Consider the following 17,060-nt stretch of genomic DNA (forward strand, 5'->3'; position numbering starts at 1 on the left):
TGGGTTGAACTGTGTTTCTTCACATCACTGAGTTTGGTACAGAAATCGACCTTGCAATAGCAACAGTATACTCGTTTATCGTCTCCAATAAACGGCTTTAACCAGCCCTTAAAAGCAGTGTTTGCTTCCCACTCTTTCCTATATTTTTGTTGATAAAGTTTTGACTGCGACATGGTAAAGACACACACACACTCACGCAGTGGACGAGGTGAGGTGAAGTGACTGAACCTACCTGAGGGCTGAGGCAGTGTGAGTCAATGCGATTTATTATTTTATTGAGACAAAGAAAATATTACATTTTCCCGCCCTGGCGGGAATTACGTCAGGGGGCGGGATCAGTCGGCGGCGGCTTGCTGGCCGGGACGCGTCACATGGTGACGCGGATTCATTTGCAGCCCGGATGCCGAGGCGTGAACGTCTCCAGAGCAGCTGGGAGGGACTGATGCACGAGGACTGGGCTGCCTGTAAGTGCTTTGAGACGGGGGAGGGGCCGCGCAGGCACCCGGTGCTCGTTGTGAAGAGGTAATAGCGATAGTGCTTTCACTTCAAAAAGTCGCTAAAAGTCACCAATAACAGCTGAAAAAGGAGCTAGATTTGTCGCTTGTCGCTGTTTTGAAAAAAAGTCGCCAAAGGGGTCTGAAAATTAGCTAAATATAGCGACAAAATCGCTAAGTTGGCAACACTGACGAGGACTGGGCTGCCTGAAAGTGCTTTGAGACGGGGGAGGGGCCGCGCAGGCACCCGGTGCTCGTTGTGAAGAGGTAATAGCGATAGTGCTTTCACCTCAAAAAGTCGCCAAAAGTCACCAATAACAGCTGAAAAAGGAGCTAGATTTGTCGCTTGTCGCTGTTTTGAAAAAAAGTCGCCAAAGGGGTCTGAAAAGTAGCTAAATATAGCGACAAAATCGCTAAGTTGGCAACACTGGCTAGAGGACGTCAAGTGGGCGTGGCCGGGGTGACGTAATGGCTACGCCCCTGTCTAAAGGTGCTGCTATCTGTGGCTAAAGTAGTTGCTTAAGTGTTCGATCCTGCTTCCTAGTGGCTATGTGAGGGTAATGCAGCTTGTGTGTTTGAATCTGCTTCCTATAGGCTATGTGGAGGCAGCTTATGTTCCTAAAATACGTAACAGGTTCAATGTTCCCCGGTCTGTTTTCCACCATTACTGCCAAATTCCGGCCGAGATAACTACCATTGCATGTCTTTACCTTTTGTGGAAGAGGGAGAGACGTCGGAGAACCTGACGCAGTCTATTCATACGCCGGTAAACAAACCCCGAGAAGCCCAAACGGCAAACGGCAACCATCACCAATGTTCCCCGCTTTTCCCAAAAAGGGTCCTATGCTCCCCGGTATTTATGGCTACAGGGGAACATAGGACCCTTTTTGGGAAAAACGGGGAACATAGGACCTTTTTTTTTTTTAAAAAAAAGGGTCCTATGTTCCCTGAGCGGGGAACATAGGACCCGGGGAACATAGGGATGACCCCGATAAAAGCATTCATAAAAATCCAAACTAGTTATATGTGACAAAGTTATACAATTTTCGTTAGCATAAAAGTGAAAGGTGACATATATTTGCAGCATGCATTGAAAGTAAAAAGTAAAAAATACAAAATCATTTGACAAAATTAAAAAAATTGAGATTATCTGTGGGTCGCATGGATTTGGATGTCCAGCATTCTTCAAGGAAAGTGGTCAAATCCGGATATCTTTTTAGGTTACTTTATTTGTTAAAGTATTTCGGTATGGTAACTATGGAGCAAAAGGAGAGGAAGCGTGTCTTAACACGTGTGAGAGAAATAACATGAGCTACTTTGAGCCACGGGCAAAAGCCCATGGCTGTGTTCCAATACCCGTACTTCCATGAGTATACTTAAAGGAAGTACACTATCTGCACTATCCGTACTCACTTGAGTACGCTAATTTTTCAGATGCGAGTGCTGTTCCAAATCGAGTACTCTGTGGTGCACTTACCGAAAATTACGATCACGACTGCCGCTGTGGCTCCTCCCCCGCAATAAACATCCCGCTTTGAACGGTGAACTCTTTACGCCTAGCAGCTATAAAAACTACAAAATGACTCTATTAATGCAGGCTATGTGGAAAATGCGCCGACTTTGGCTCAGCCTGGCTCCGCCTCTTCCGCTACGTAGCTAAGATGGCTGCCGTTGAGTACGGGGAGTGTCCTTCGATCCACACTTCACGATTTGATTGTATTTTTTAGCTGTGTTTTTTTCATATAATTGTTTTTATTATATGTTGTTCTCCAATATATCTGCTCCAGTTGGAGTCAAACTTCATTTTTTTAGTGTATATAGTTAGTTAGTTATATTTGTTCAAAGTTGCTGCCAGCGAGTTTAGATATATATCTTTATCCCTTGTGATTGTAGTTTTTAGCTGTGTTTTTACCATTGTTTTTACCGTTTTATTACATGTTGTTCTCAAATATATCTGCTCCAGTTGGAGTCAAACTTCATTTCGATTGTATGGTTTTCTTTGACTGGGAAAATGTACAGAGGTCTGGGTGAATTTTCAAAACAAGTCAAAACTATTGAATTTGGATGGAATGAATACCTATAGTGATATGTCAGTGAAATAAAATTAGTTTTACAGTCTGGTACCTTAGAAAGGTCAAATGGCACTGATGGTGCCCAAAAGTGCCCAAATGGCACCTTTTAGTCCGTCTGGACCTACCTGTACTAAAACCTCTCTAAAATCCCTTTATTCACTTTATTGGCATTTATCCTGGAACAGGGTACTCATCAGATGTTGTTACATGTTTCCCTAAAGGTTCTGGGCTACTATCCCATAGTTTCAAGGTGGTATTCACTCTAAATAATGTGTTTTCTCTATACGAAAATTGAAAATTGACATTTCTTACTATGTTCTAGCTGAATTTACTCTGACACAGTAACATCTATATTGATTCTGACACTTCTGCAGCCACCTCACAGGTGTTACCTTCTTTTTGAAACCAACTTTATTCATGTAGCCCTTGTAGTTGTGGAGGCATACTCTATTCATCATGGGCATGTCATTTCGGGCAGGAGGCCTGTGAAATAGGCCTAGGGCTTAACAGGTTAACAAGAGAGCACTTTTCCAAAAAAGCCAACAAAGCACGGGCAATAGAATGGGCATCTCCTCCGTCCAACTCAACAAGCCCCAGAAATGTTGAAACCACTGTCCCTTTAGTTTCACTGAAGTATCTGATTACAACACCCAGGTACTTAGACATACGGATGTCTGTGGCCCAATCGAGGAGGCTAAAATGCTGCTCACCCACATGGTGCTAGGACACCATTGATCATTTCAGTGCACTTAGTCCTGTGCATTCTGAAATGCGTAGCAGCAGCAGAGTCGGAAAAAGCTGACCTACATGCTTCCCCAATGTGGTCACATGCTAGGAGGAAGCAGTGTTCAGCAATTGCTAACGCTATAGTAGCCTCAGCCTTTTTGGAGACATCAATTTTGCTTACCATAAATGGCAGCGTTGTTTGAGCCGAACTGTAAGGCTTTGCCCTTTGAATATGCTTTTGGGTTGAACTGTGTTTCTTCACATCACTGAGTTTGGTACAGAAATCGACCTTGCAATAGCAACAGTATACTCGTTTATCGTCTCCAATAAACGGCTTTAACCAGCCCTTAAAAGCAGTGTTTGCTTCCCACTCTTTCCTATATTTTTGTTGATAAAGTTTTGACTGCGACATGGTAAAGACACACACACACTCACGCAGTGGACGAGGTGAGGTGAAGTGACTGAACCTACCTGAGGGCTGAGGCAGTGTGAGTCAATGCGATTTATTATTTTATTTAGACAAAGAAAATATTACATTTTCCCGCCCTGGCGGGAATTACGTCAGGGGGCGGGATCAGTCGGCGGCGGCTTGCTGGCCGGGACGCGTCACATGGTGACGCGGATTCATTTGCAGCCCGGATGCCGAGGCGTGAACGTCTCCAGAGCAGCTGGGAGGGACTGTTGCACGAGGACTGGGCTGCCTGTAAGTGCTTTGAGACGGGGGAGGGGCCGCGCAGGCACCCGGTGCTCGTTGTGAAGAGGTAATAGCGATAGTGCTTTCACTTCAAAAAGTCGCTAAAAGTCACCAATAACAGCTGAAAAAGGAGCTAGATTTGTCGCTTGTCGCTGTTTTGAAAAAAAGTCGCCAAAGGGGTCTGAAAAGTAGCTAAATATAGCGACAAAATCGCTAAGTTGGCAACACTGACGAGGACTGGGCTGCCTGAAAGTGCTTTGAGACGGGGGAGGGGCCGCGCAGGCACCCGGTGCTCGTTGTGAAGAGGTAATAGCGATAGTGCTTTCACCTCAAAAAGTCGCCAAAAGTCACCAATAACAGCTGAAAAAGGAGCTAGATTTGTCGCTTGTCGCTGTTTTGAAAAAAAGTCGCCAAAGGGGTCTGAAAAGTAGCTAAATATAGCGACAAAATCGCTAAATTGGCAAAACTGGCTAGAGGACGTCAAGTGGGCGTGGCCGGGGTGACGTAATGGCTACGCCCCTGTCTAAAGGTGCTGCTATCTGTGGCTAAAGTAGTTGCTTAAGTGTTCGATCCTGCTTCCTAGTGGCTATGTGAGGGTAATGCAGCTTGTGTGTTTGAATCTGCTTCCTATAGGCTATGTGGAGGCAGCTTATGTTCCTAAAATACGTAACAGGTTCAATGTTCCCCGGTCTGTTTTCCACCATTACTGCCAAATTCCGGCCGAGATAACTACCATTGCATGTCTTTACCTTTTGTGGAAGAGGGAGAGACGTCGGAGAACCTGACGCAGTCTATTCATACGCCGGTAAACAAACCCCGAGAAGCCCAAACGGCAAACGGCAACCATCACCAATGTTCCCCGCTTTTCCCAAAAAGGGTCCTATGCTCCCCGGTATTTATGGCTACAGGGGAACATAGGACCCTTTTTGGGAAAAACGGGGAACATAGGACCTTTTTTTTTTTAAAAAAAAAGGGTCCTATGTTCCCTGAGCGGGGAACATAGGACCCGGGGAACATAGGGATGACCCCGATAAAAGCATTCATAAAAATCCAAACTAGTTATATGTGACAAAGTTATACAATTTTCGTTAGCATAAAAGTGAAAGGTGACATATATTTGCAGCATGCATTGAAAGTAAAAAGTAAAAAATACAAAATCATTTGACAAAATTAAAAAAATTGAGATTATCTGTGGGTCGCATGGATTTGGATGTCCAGCATTCTTCAAGGAAAGTGGTCAAATCCGGATATCTTTTTAGGTTACTTTATTTGTTAAAGTATTTCGGTATGGTAACTATGGAGCAAAAGGAGAGGAAGCGTGTCTTAACACGTGTGAGAGAAATAACATGAGCTACTTTGAGCCACGGGCAAAAGCCCATGGCTGTGTTCCAATACCCGTACTTCCATGAGTATACTTAAAGGAAGTACACTATCTGCACTATCCGTACTCACTTGAGTACGCTAATTTTTCAGATGCGAGTGCTGTTCCAAATCGAGTACTACTTACCGAAAATTACGATCACGACTGCCGCTGTGGCTCCTCCCCCGCAATAAACATCCCGCTTTGAACGGTGAACTCTTTACGCCTAGCAGCTATAAAAACTACAAAATGACTCTATTAATGCAGGCTATGTGGAAAATGCGCCGACTTTGGCTCAGCCTGGCTCCGCCTCTTCCGCTACGTAGCTAAGATGGCTGCCGTTGAGTACGGGGAGTGTCCTTCGATCCACACTTCACGATTAGCCCGTTTTGAGTACGGCATCCGGGTCTTTGAAGTATACTTCTTTTCGCCGGATCTGAATTGGAACCTACTGCATACTCAAATTTTGGCTAGTAAGTACGGACAGTACGGGTATTGGAACACGGCACATGTCTCTCCGCGGGTGTACCTAAGATCTCTGGCCTCTTCACTTCGAATCACCCACTAGAGGCCGTCAAGTGGGCGTGGCCTATGTAGTGGGCGTGGCAATGGTGACGTAATGGCTCCGCCCCTGTCTAAAGGGGCTGCCATCTGTGGCTAAAGTAGTTATTGCAGCTTAAGTGTTCGATCCTGCTTCCTAGTGGCTATGTGAGGGTAATGCAGCTTGTGTGTTTGGATCTGCTTCCTAGAGGCTATGTGGCAACCAGGTCTCACAGGAATCCGTGTAATGACTACGGACGCTTAACTCTTGTCAGAGAGAGAGAGGGAGAGAGAGAGAGAGAGAGCGCGCTTCAGAAGGGGTGTGGCAGAAAGTACAGTGCACCCTAGGTAGGCTATGCGTCAAAACCACAAATGCAACAAAGGGTCCATGCTTTGTATTATCGAATATGGATACTACAATTTTGGCAGCAGATAGTGTGGTACACACTCTATTATGTATCGTGCTCATGCTCACGAAAATAATCTATTGAACTGTATCCCAGAGCACGGTTGTCTGACTTATTTTGTGCTACACAGAACACAAACCATAGCCTTTCAATTGGGATATTTTATTTGACTATAGAAGGGGTGTGCGCTGGTACAGGGCACCCTCTTATGTATGTGTCAAAACAACATATGCACCAAAGGGTAAATGAAGTATTAGAGATACTCTGATATCCCCTTTTTTTTCAGCAGACCTCCTCAAATACATTTCGTGCTCATGCTCAGGAAGATTAATCAATTGAATCGTGTCCCAGAGCATGATTGTCCGACTTTATTCGTACTGCAGAACGAAATGTAAATCCATGCCTTTTGGATGGGAGCGTTTCTCAGAATATAAACAGGTAGCTATATATACACATGTATATAATAAATAAATAAATATATAATTAATTAAATACGTCACTCTGAGAGATGCGCACGGACATTGACGCAGCCGCGAAAGCAAAACACCAGGTTCATTGATTGAACGAGGCAGGGTTATTTTAATTAATTAATTCAGTTATCATGTCATTCCTATTGACTATTCCTGGTGATTTAAATACTCATTGCAAGCTTCCTATTTATGTCTAGTGTAGGCTATACTGTCAATAAGCACCCTCCCCGCCCGATATGGATATGGAGAATTGTTCCCACGCCCCAGTGATGGTGGTGTCATATCTATGAAAGAGGGCATTCAAATATGTAACGGATAATGTATAGAATAACATATTAATTAAATAATTAATTAAATTAAGGGTGGTTCATTTTGTTTGTTAATCTCAAAATATATATTTTTTTTTTGTTAGAGGACTTTTGGTGTAAACCGAAATCGTATGATTGGCCCCAAAACCAATTTAAATTTCCAAAAAATAACTATTTTGTTGCTTATCCATTCACAAACCCTTCCTATCGACTTCGGTTAGGCCTACAATGTTAAATGTTAAACTGATATTGCGTCATAAAATGTAGCCTAGGCCTATGTCTTATTTTTATTATGCAAACAAACGCAGTTACGTATGTAACTCCGGTTCAATGAATCCTGGATGACCGGTGCATTAAGCACTGAATTTATCCGTCTCGCGCATGCGCAGTTCGAGTACCTATACTGCAGAGTTCTTCATGGAAAGAGGGGTCGAATCCAAAGGAATAGCTTTAAAGAGACTTTATTTGTATAAAGTATTTTCGGTATGGTAAACTGATGCTCTGAAGTTAAGAGAGATTGAAGATGTGTTCTAAGCACGTGCGAGAGTGTTCTCCTAGCTGATCCTACCCAAGCGAAAAAAAAATGCACTTTATTGTATTTCAAGTATATTTATATTTCCGATAGTATGTTGAAAATGTACTTTTACAAATTGTACTTTTTGTAAATATAAAAAAAGTATACTAGCATCACAATTTCAAGCTAACACTTTTAACACACTTTAAAATAATTATACTATATTATGCTTTATATAAATATATTATACTAAAATATACTTTAAGTGAAATTTATGTGTACTTTCTAAAGTGTACTTATTTGAAATTTGTTTTTACACATTTTTGATAAATTGTATGCTCAAAATTGTCACTGTAACATACACTGAAAACATATTTTAAAAGTACACATTTTAATATCAACACTGTAATATTAAGTTTGAGTGTATTTTAAGTTACATTTGAGTCTAATTATGAAGTGAAGTTATTCACGCTAGTACTTCAGGACATTCTTTTAGAAAGTGTTCAATAGTATTACTATGAAAATGCACTTAACCCATTTATGAAATTTTGTGCTGTGTGTAAAGTACACAGATAGCAATTATTGCAGCTGTTCTGTAATGTTTAATCAGTTTGGTGAAAAAAAATACATCTTACACACAAAATGACATTAAACAAAACATTAAATGCACACTTCAAAAGTACATGTGCACAAAAAATGTGTGTTCTGCTGAAAAGCAAGTGTTTAAAGTTGGTGCAGTGCTACATTATGATTTAACAGATAGCATCACCCATATTTTAACAGACAATACTGGCTAAATTATAAGCAAAAAAATTAAGTTCACTCACACTGTGTTAACTTAACTTAACATTGTCACAAGTGTTAAAAAAAGAACATTTCATTGGTATTGTTTAATGGAGAAAAAGCAGGGCTACTGCAAACAAGACCAATTGGAGAGTGTACAGATCAAGAAGTCACTGATAGTATTCATGCGTATAGGACTGATATGTAGAGGTCATTTTGGCGTTGATGTCTGTAAAGTAGTAGCTCCCCAAGAATTTTAGTCTCTTTCAACATTGTTGGGAAGTGGAATGACATACATTTTGTCCTTGGACTTAACCATTACACATTTACGCTTGAGTGATTGGGGATGCACGGCAAATACATTATGGGTGTGAGACACCTCATTTATAAATGTGGAAGATATATTTAACTGAGCATCTCTACACACCTTTCCTCCACTCTTGGCAAGCTCTTTTACTAAAATACAGAAGTTGGTGGATGTGGATGAGGCCCCATCATCAGATGTAAAAGCCACCAGGGTCATAACTTTGCAGAATGTTCCATCATTTAACTGTACAACTGAATTATTTCTTTTTTTAAGAGTTGTGTTATTATATGAATGATAAACCACACTGCTACAAATGAAACGGTCATAAAATAAACCTGAATGAACTGTCACTCCTATTAAACTTTCAATAGCCATCCTCTGCAACACAGATGTGCTAACTTTCTTTGGGCAGCCAAAACCTCTGACATTATGTTGAAACTCCTTTGATTTCTTTCTTAAGCTAGAGTTTGTCAAATAATGTCTTTATGCTGTCATTAGCATTTGCCATTGTAGTCCCTGCTTTTTTTGAGAGACCCCTCCACCGAAGGAATCTATTCACTATTTGTGTTGGCACATGTGTTGTTCCACTGAAAAACCTAAGCAAAGTCCCATTAAATGATTCAAATGGAAATGTGGATGTTGCCCACAGTGGTCCCCAGTTACGCACGCTTGCTGCCAAGTGCATTAATAAATGCACATTAAAAGAAGCATTAACAGCACCATACAGTTTCTCAAAGTTTAGCACAAATTTTCGCAGAGCTTGTTCTGCAACATCCACATGTCTCACCTTGATGGCATCCTGAAGAAGAGTGTCTATCGCAAAAACGAATAAAAAAAGATGATTCCAATACTTCTTTTTCAGAATGCGATTCAAAACAGGCAATGCATAAAACAACAAAAATGACCTCCACTCAGATGCTTTCCAGAATTTTCTGTCCTTCACTGATCTTGGGGCCCTTGTGACCTCCACAGGTGGTTTAATGGCCAGCAATTCCTGGTCTATATCACTGACCTTGCCGCCCAAGTACCAGTCTTCATTATGGTGCTTACTGTCTAGCCAGAGAGATGTAATCTGTTTAGTGACACCCAGGCAGACACTGTGTTGGTACTCAGGAATGAATCCAGTGATCATCTTGAAGCTCTCAAGTTCCATCAAAGGGGATGGGCCTTTCATACCCATTACTGGATTAGCAGGTGTTGCCAGCATAGCATGCTGAAAATGATCTATCTCTGTCCGTAAAGGTGGTTCTGGGGTTTCCCAGACATATGGACCACCACCAGTGTGAAGGCAGAAGTCACACCCATATTTGCCATTGAACTGTTTTGTGTTTCTCAGGAGGGGGCGAGCAACTGAATCTGAGGAGCACAGGAGTAAATGAACTTTGCTTGTATGCTCTACATTTTCAGAGTCCATCCATTTAATTCCAGTCTGTTCCAGTTCCTTGAGCTCTGCCACAAAAGCAGTTAAAAATGTGATCATATTTGGCTTGCTTTTACCAAACCATAAGCATGGTATACATATGTTGGCTTGGCGATCTTTTGGTGACAGCTCTATGATTTGACACTGAATTGGCCATATCTGAAAATTATTGCTGTTGAAAACTGGAATTCCATCACAATTCCACATTAGTGATATGTCATCAGCCCCTATTTGTCCACTCTTCTTGAGTTTTTCATATTCAGCCCCACACTGAATATCTGAAATAATGCCTGGAATTGATTGTCTTTCATTTAAATGCATCCCAGATTTTTCCACAATGTCCACTATTTGGGTTGATAGACTAAGTACAAGAAAGTAAGACCCAACCCTTAAGTTTCTCTCAATGTCAAATTCAGCATTACAAGAAGAACAATCTTTTGGAGCTGTCTCACTGGGTCCCATATAGCTTTCACAGTTGATACAATAAAAATGGGGCACATAGTGGCCAAACTGTCCATACGCTTTATGAAAAAGATATGAGGTTGCTGGCACCAAGCCAGGGAACTGTTCATTAAACATTGTAAGAAGATCCTTAAGAGCTACTCCTGTCAAATTGTGCCTCAGTACATATGACATGAGTAAGAGCAGACTCTGTCCTTTTGTGAGGGGAGCACCTGGGTACACAGGATCATCATCACGGTGTTTCTGCAATACAAGACAAGATTGCTCACATTCATACCTAAAACACAATAAGAAAACATAAGCCAAACTGACAGTGTTGTCCTATTAAGAGAGATGTCGCTTACATGTAATGTAAAATAACCAATATACAGATCATCTGTAATTAAATGGTAGTACCTTCCATTGGTTTGAATCTTGATTTCCGGCTTGGCTCCTCTCTTCCTCTCTGTGTTCTTGTCCACTTCCGTCATCTTCCTCTCTGTGTTCTTGTCCACTTCCATCATCTTCCTCTCTGTGTTCTTGTCCACTTCCGTCATCTTCCTCTCTGTCCTCTTGTCCACTTCCATCATCTTCCTCTCTGTGTTCTTGTCCACTTCCATCATCTTCCTCTCTGTGTTCTTGTCCACTTCCGTCATCTTCCTCTCTGTCCTCTTGTCCACTTCCATCATCTTCCTCTCTGTGTTCTTGTCCACTTCCATCATCTTCCTTTCTGTCCTCTTGTCCACTTCCATCATCTTCCTCTCTGTGTTCTTGTCCACTTCCATCATCTTCCTCTCTGTGTTCTTGTCCACTTCCGTCATCTTCCTCTCTGTCCTCTTGTCCACTTCCATCATCTTCCTCTCTGTGTTCTTGTCCACTTCCTTCATCTTCCTCTCTGTGTTCTTTTCCACTTCCGTCATCTTCCTCTCTGTCCTCTTGTCCACTTCCGTCATCTTCCTCTCTGTGTTCTTGTCCACTTCTATCATCTTCCTCTCTGTGTTCTTGTCCACTTCCGTCATCTTCCTCTCTGTCCTCCTGTCTCTCTCTATCCACTTCTTGGTAAGTATCTGCATTACTATGATCTGTAAGACAAATCTGAGACAAATATAGAGGAATTAAATGCAGCTTCAGTGTGGTTGAACATTGGAATATAAATATACATTTACTACTGTGGCATTTATTTCTCCTGAACTTACCTTTTCAGTAACTTTTCTTCTGTAAAGGGATGTTCTTGGAACTGAAGATGTACTGAGAAATCTCTTGTAGAACAATTTACTCTTTTTCTGTGGATACAGTAAAAACAAAGATAATAGGAAACCTGAACACGACTAGTGCTTTATCCACTAGCTAGCAGTAGTGTTGGTGCATTACCCTTGATGAATTACAGTGGATTTGGGCAAACATTTTAGGATGAAGATACTGGAAGGAATATTGTCTTTTAGAAATATGTTAACCATCAGATAGGCTGATCTTATAGCTAGGATATTATTATGATATAGGCTACCAAAGATAAATATTGTTGTTTTTTAAAAGTTGATGACAAGTTTATATCCTATTTTTTCTGCAGATGTCACAGACATAAGATATATATATATATATTTTAAGTGTATGGGGTCTGCAGTGCGGAAGTCTTAAACAAGATGATTTTGAATTATTTTTACCTCATAGCTAATAACACTTTAACAATAATGTTTTGATAGGGTAGGCCTACTATTTATCTTGAAACGTTTCACTTCATAATGTCATACAGAATACAGAATTAGGCGGGAGAGTAAAATTTAAATTTTCGTTGTAGCCCACAGCATTTCACCAATTTTCTTTTTCTTTACCTGGTTCAGTTGAAGTCTTCTGTATTTTGTTGTTCTTGGCGTCCCTGGTTGAGTCTCATCAGAATTCAAATGTCTCTTCAAGTTTCGTTTTTCTGGCATGATGATTTTGTAACTGTATTATGACAGTGTCTGATCATCAACTGCATCCGTTTCGTTTTTCACTTTCAGCCAATCAGAGCTGCGGACGTTCATCCGACGTCCGTTACATCTGAGCTAGGGCAGATGCAACAGGTTGCAGGTTAGGTCAGTTGCGTGAAAGCAGGTTTGCAGGTTAGGAGGATACAATGTTTAAATTCGCCGTCTACTACTTGTTTGATAAAACACTTAAAGTGGAAAGTACGTCGGTCATTCTTGGTAGCGACCAGTTCACCCAAGTGGCATCCCAGCCGGACTTAGATGACGATGCGAACTGGATTGAAATAAAATGGCCCACGAGAAAAGAACCAAACAGGACGGTGCCTGCTAAGGTGCTGTTATTTGGAGGCAAGTATGGAGAATACGGTAATGGGTAATAAGTATTCTGAATACCTATTATTATTTTTCCAACTCGGTCAGCTAGCTAGCAGCTAACTGTTTAATTTGGTCGTTGTTAGGAAAACTGTCTAGGCTGAACTTATTTTTTGTACTCTTCTCGTTATATCAGATTCCTACAAAGAACTTGTGTCGAAGAAGAATTTATTCCTTCTCGGTAAGGATATCTGGGCCAAGGAAGAAAGAAGGGGTGTGCGCATGAAAAAGAAGATGTGTGAGACCGACGTAGTGAAGCCTAAAACGTCCCAACAGGTGAGTGCACGCAACGTTCCTTAATGCTGCGCTAGCTGACATGCTGTCTCCAATACTTTGGCTAGCTACACATCCAGGTGCATTTTCGTAGAGGTCTTGACAAAATTCAAATCATTTACCTAAGTAAAAAAAAACAACAGTTAAGCAATGCTAAAATTCTCCATTACAAATCATGCATGAACAATCCCACTCAAGTTAAAGTGCATAATTATGTGCAGTAAAATGTAGCTAAACTATCAAGGTAAATGCACTGATTTGCTCCCTCTGACTGATTTATTGTTATATATGACAACATTAGATGAATAATACTGAAACATCTCGATGGAGCAGTATTTTGTTGTTGTGGCTGCCAGAGGTCTACAGACTCAACTACTACGTGCATTTTTATGTACAGAGACACCAAATATGCTATATCTGAGGGGTGGCGAGATAATTAAGGGAACTTTAAATAAGAAGACATCTAAAATGTGAACTTGATTACACATAGCTTTCTGTAGGAAGCCAACATTTTTACATCATAAACATTTTTGACAGGCAGAGCAAACCAGGATTAAAGAGGCAGCCAGGGACCAGGTGTTACAAAACCTGAAGACTTGCCTGTCTCAGAAAAGGGCCCTGGACACACAAGATCACCTCTACAGTTCTGAGAACGAATCTCCACAACGTGTTCATGGGGTAAGGCATGCTTCTTTCTTGAGCAGGGGGCTACAAAGTTTACAACAGCTGTGGTGTCCCTCAGACACTTCACTAAAAGGTCTTGATTTGAGGAATATTGGACAGAATCTTTTAGTCCTGCGAAACACCTATTTTGCATGTTTCCTTGTGTTAATTATTAAGGTAGTTTGTCCATTTTAGTTTTTAAAAACGTTTTTTACATTTTTAGTTAATGCCAACATCAACTGCTGTGTTATTTATTTTTTCGAATTAAATATTGTAGTTTCTAGTACAACTCAAATTTCACGATATAACTAATCATTTTCCTACTTTTACCATGTAAACGTTTATCTTCAGGGAAAGCGAGCAAAGATTAACAAGGCAGCAAGACGTGTGCTTTTACCCCTGGCATCCAGTCCAACTTCTGATGACGCTACATCCATAGGAAGTCCACAACGGCATGACATTGTAAGTCATACTTCTTTACCAGCTGTTGTGTACTCTCACACAAAAATTCTTTCTCTGTTGTATTGCTTTTCACAGCTATTTTCTCTTTTCACTTTTTAAAGTTTCAAGACCATGCCTCAGATGAAGAGTTGGGTTTCTCCCAAGCCCAGAGAATGGCAAGTACATTTACATTGAATATTATATTATTATGGTAAAATTATATTATATTGAATGAATAGGTCAGGCAAAGGACAGAGATCTTACACCCAACTGCATGGAAAACTTAATCTCACAATTGTTACATATCTTATTTTCACATATAAACTCCTTTTGGCTGTCATGTGCATGCCAACTAAGCATAATGAATTTAATTTACTTTTATTTAATATATTCAACAATATAATCATTTTCAAACACCTTTCATTAATGTTTTTCCCACACGGTAGTGTGGATTAGAAGAGTGTCTTTTAAGCATACTGTATTTCCTGTTGTGTTTATTGGGATCCAGAAAAACATAAAATAATCACAATTTCTAACGTACAAAATGACCACAACATTATATCTGCTGCTATTTCCTCCCATGATTCCACACATCAGGTTCTGTAAAAGTCTATTGTACCTTAATGAAGTTTAATGTGATTCTAATCTCTCATTCTCTCTTGAAGAAGCTGACGGATGATAATACTGGTCATGGTATGGCACCTGGAATGAATGAAATCATGTCATGCCTTCATGGTGGCTGTTCAGATTGGAATTAGAGGGGTTGACATGTCAGAACACAGTATGTTTATTAAACAATGGTGTTTCCACATTATTTATTGTCCTGTACTGAGTTTAAGTACCATTACTTTTACTAACTAACAAACCAAATGTTTTCCCACTTAATATTACATTCATCTAGACCTGCCAGAAATGATTAAATTAATGAGGGAGTGTGTGGAGTGTGTCCGGGCATTGATGTCTTCTAGAGAGACCCCTTCATTTGCAGCGTCATCATCTTCTGTGGACAGTGAAATTGAAATGGTATGTTATAATTGAGGGTTGAACGTATGTATTCATTACTTGAAAGTTCATTCATAAAGAATTATATATTTGCACTATGGACCTTTTGTCTTTGGCAGCATCATCTTGGTAATTGGATCAGCAATAAAGTGATGGGATTAATAAATTGTATGTTTCACAAGTCTTGAATGAATGAATTATCTTGCTGTCAGTGGGAACATCAACACCACTGGTCATAGCACTCCCTCCCTAGTGGTCTTTATATACTAGCAGTGTTTCCAAGTAAAGATTGAATTAAAGGGGACATATTATACCACCAGGTGTGAGTGTGATTAGCCTTACAAGCCGTTTCGAAACTCTGCCCCATATGACATCACTAGGGGGCGTGTCCACCTAGATCTGTGCTGGATAGATGAGCAACATTTACTGCAGTCCACTGGGTAGGCTGGTAGACTGATCTATCCAGCACAGATCTAGGTGGACACGCCCCCTAGTGATGTCATATGGGGCAGATTTTCGAAACGGCTTGTAAGGCTAATCACACTCACACCTGGTGGCATAATATGTCTCCTTTAACATTTTTTAATGTTTGGTTAATGTCTGTTCATTCCTCATAAGTAGGGAGAGATAATCTGTCCAATTTATCCTCTCTTTCTCTCCCATGCAGCACCCCTTGGCAGGCAGCACAGTGATTGTTTCAAAGAGGGCTTTCCTGCGGCTGAATAGATCTCGCATGACCATTTTTGCCCAGGAGCTGGCTGTCCTGGTATTCACAAAGGAGGGCCTTGCACAGTCCACCCTAACTGGAAAGTCTCGGAAGGGGGGGCCGCCAAAAACACAGCTTGATGTTGACAAAGTGCAGGCTATTACAGGTATGTAATTGTTCTGAGTTACATGTAGTCTATTTAAAAGCTTCTGTGATTTCTATAGCAGCGAGATCACACGGAAACTGACCACCACTAATTACTAAATACATGTTGGACTATTTACTGGTAGCAGTATTGGTGTACCATACTGATACAATTTCTCAAGAGTTTCCAGTGGTATGTGGTATGAGTGGTATTCCAGAGAGCGGGTTATGTGAAAACATAAGAACCCTGAGATGAGGGAAACTCTGTTGTTTTTTTCTCCTGAATGAGAGGTATCTTGAACTCTGTCAGTCACCATGGTAGCTGACTCTGGGAACCTAATCTGCTCGCTGGCAGGTTTACTTGAAGAAACCCTGAGTCTGGCGGGGAATAATTCACATAGTTTTACAACAGGGGGATTATTTCGATTTGTTTAGATGAGCTCTCATTCCCTGAGCCGAACGGTACCACTTCTCATCAGTCCGTCATTTATCCGAACAATATTCTCAGTCTGGCTGCACATCGAATATCAGGCTACACGTCACCGCTGACGTGCTCTCAGATCTGGACCTCTTAATTTTTATCACTTTGCAGGTTAATCAATCACCTTCCAGCAGTCAGAAAAAGAGGAATTATTCACATTTCATTTGGCTTTCTTTATTTCCCACAGATAGCTACAAAAGTAGGCAAACCATCAGCCTGCATTGCCTCCAACAATGCAATGTCAAAGTACATGTTTCTAATTTGCCGCTGCATTTAGGATAATATTAAATAACTTCTAGTACTATCTGTAGATAAAAGTGTGTGTCTGCCTCTTGGGTCCCGGGGGTGAGTGACGCCCTCCGCCTCTGGTCACCCAGCGACCTGACCCAGGACCACCTCCTCTGCCTCTGTCAGACGTGGTGGAGGTGACCACCACCTCTGCCTTCTTCCACATGTTCATTTACTCAGCAGGATGTTA

The 17,060-nt window shown here is 41.0% G+C and overlaps 1 protein-coding gene across 1 annotated transcript; it reads left to right on the forward strand.

The window, feature by feature from the left end:
• The first annotated feature begins 12,377 nt into the window (after positions 1 to 12,377).
• On the forward strand, positions 12,378 to 14,563 carry LOC115556907 (uncharacterized). Its single transcript, XM_030374323.1, has 5 exons — positions 12,378 to 12,848; positions 13,009 to 13,148; positions 13,683 to 13,823; positions 14,160 to 14,270; positions 14,372 to 14,563. Exons 1-5 carry the CDS (start codon positions 12,650 to 12,652, stop codon positions 14,462 to 14,464), a joined length of 684 nt encoding a protein of 227 aa, XP_030230183.1. The 5' UTR covers positions 12,378 to 12,649; the 3' UTR covers positions 14,465 to 14,563.
• The last annotated feature ends 2,497 nt before the right edge of the window (positions 14,564 to 17,060 follow it).

This window comes from Gadus morhua, chromosome 13 (genome assembly GCF_902167405.1).
Source record: "Gadus morhua chromosome 13, gadMor3.0, whole genome shotgun sequence".
Classification (NCBI taxonomy): Eukaryota; Metazoa; Chordata; class Actinopteri; order Gadiformes; family Gadidae; genus Gadus; species Gadus morhua.

Bases quoted from the DNA above. Each gene is read 5' to 3' on its own strand.
- LOC115556907 (XM_030374323.1), top strand. From the start codon at position 12,650: ATGTTTAAATTCGCCGTCTACTACTTGTTTGATAAAACACTTAAAGTG. The intron at 12,849-13,008 runs GCAAGTATGGAG...TCGTTATATCAG, and splicing joins TAAGGTGCTGTTATTTGGAG to ATTCCTACAAAGAACTTGTG. The intron at 14,271-14,371 runs GTAAGTCATACT...CACTTTTTAAAG, and splicing joins GTCCACAACGGCATGACATT to TTTCAAGACCATGCCTCAGA.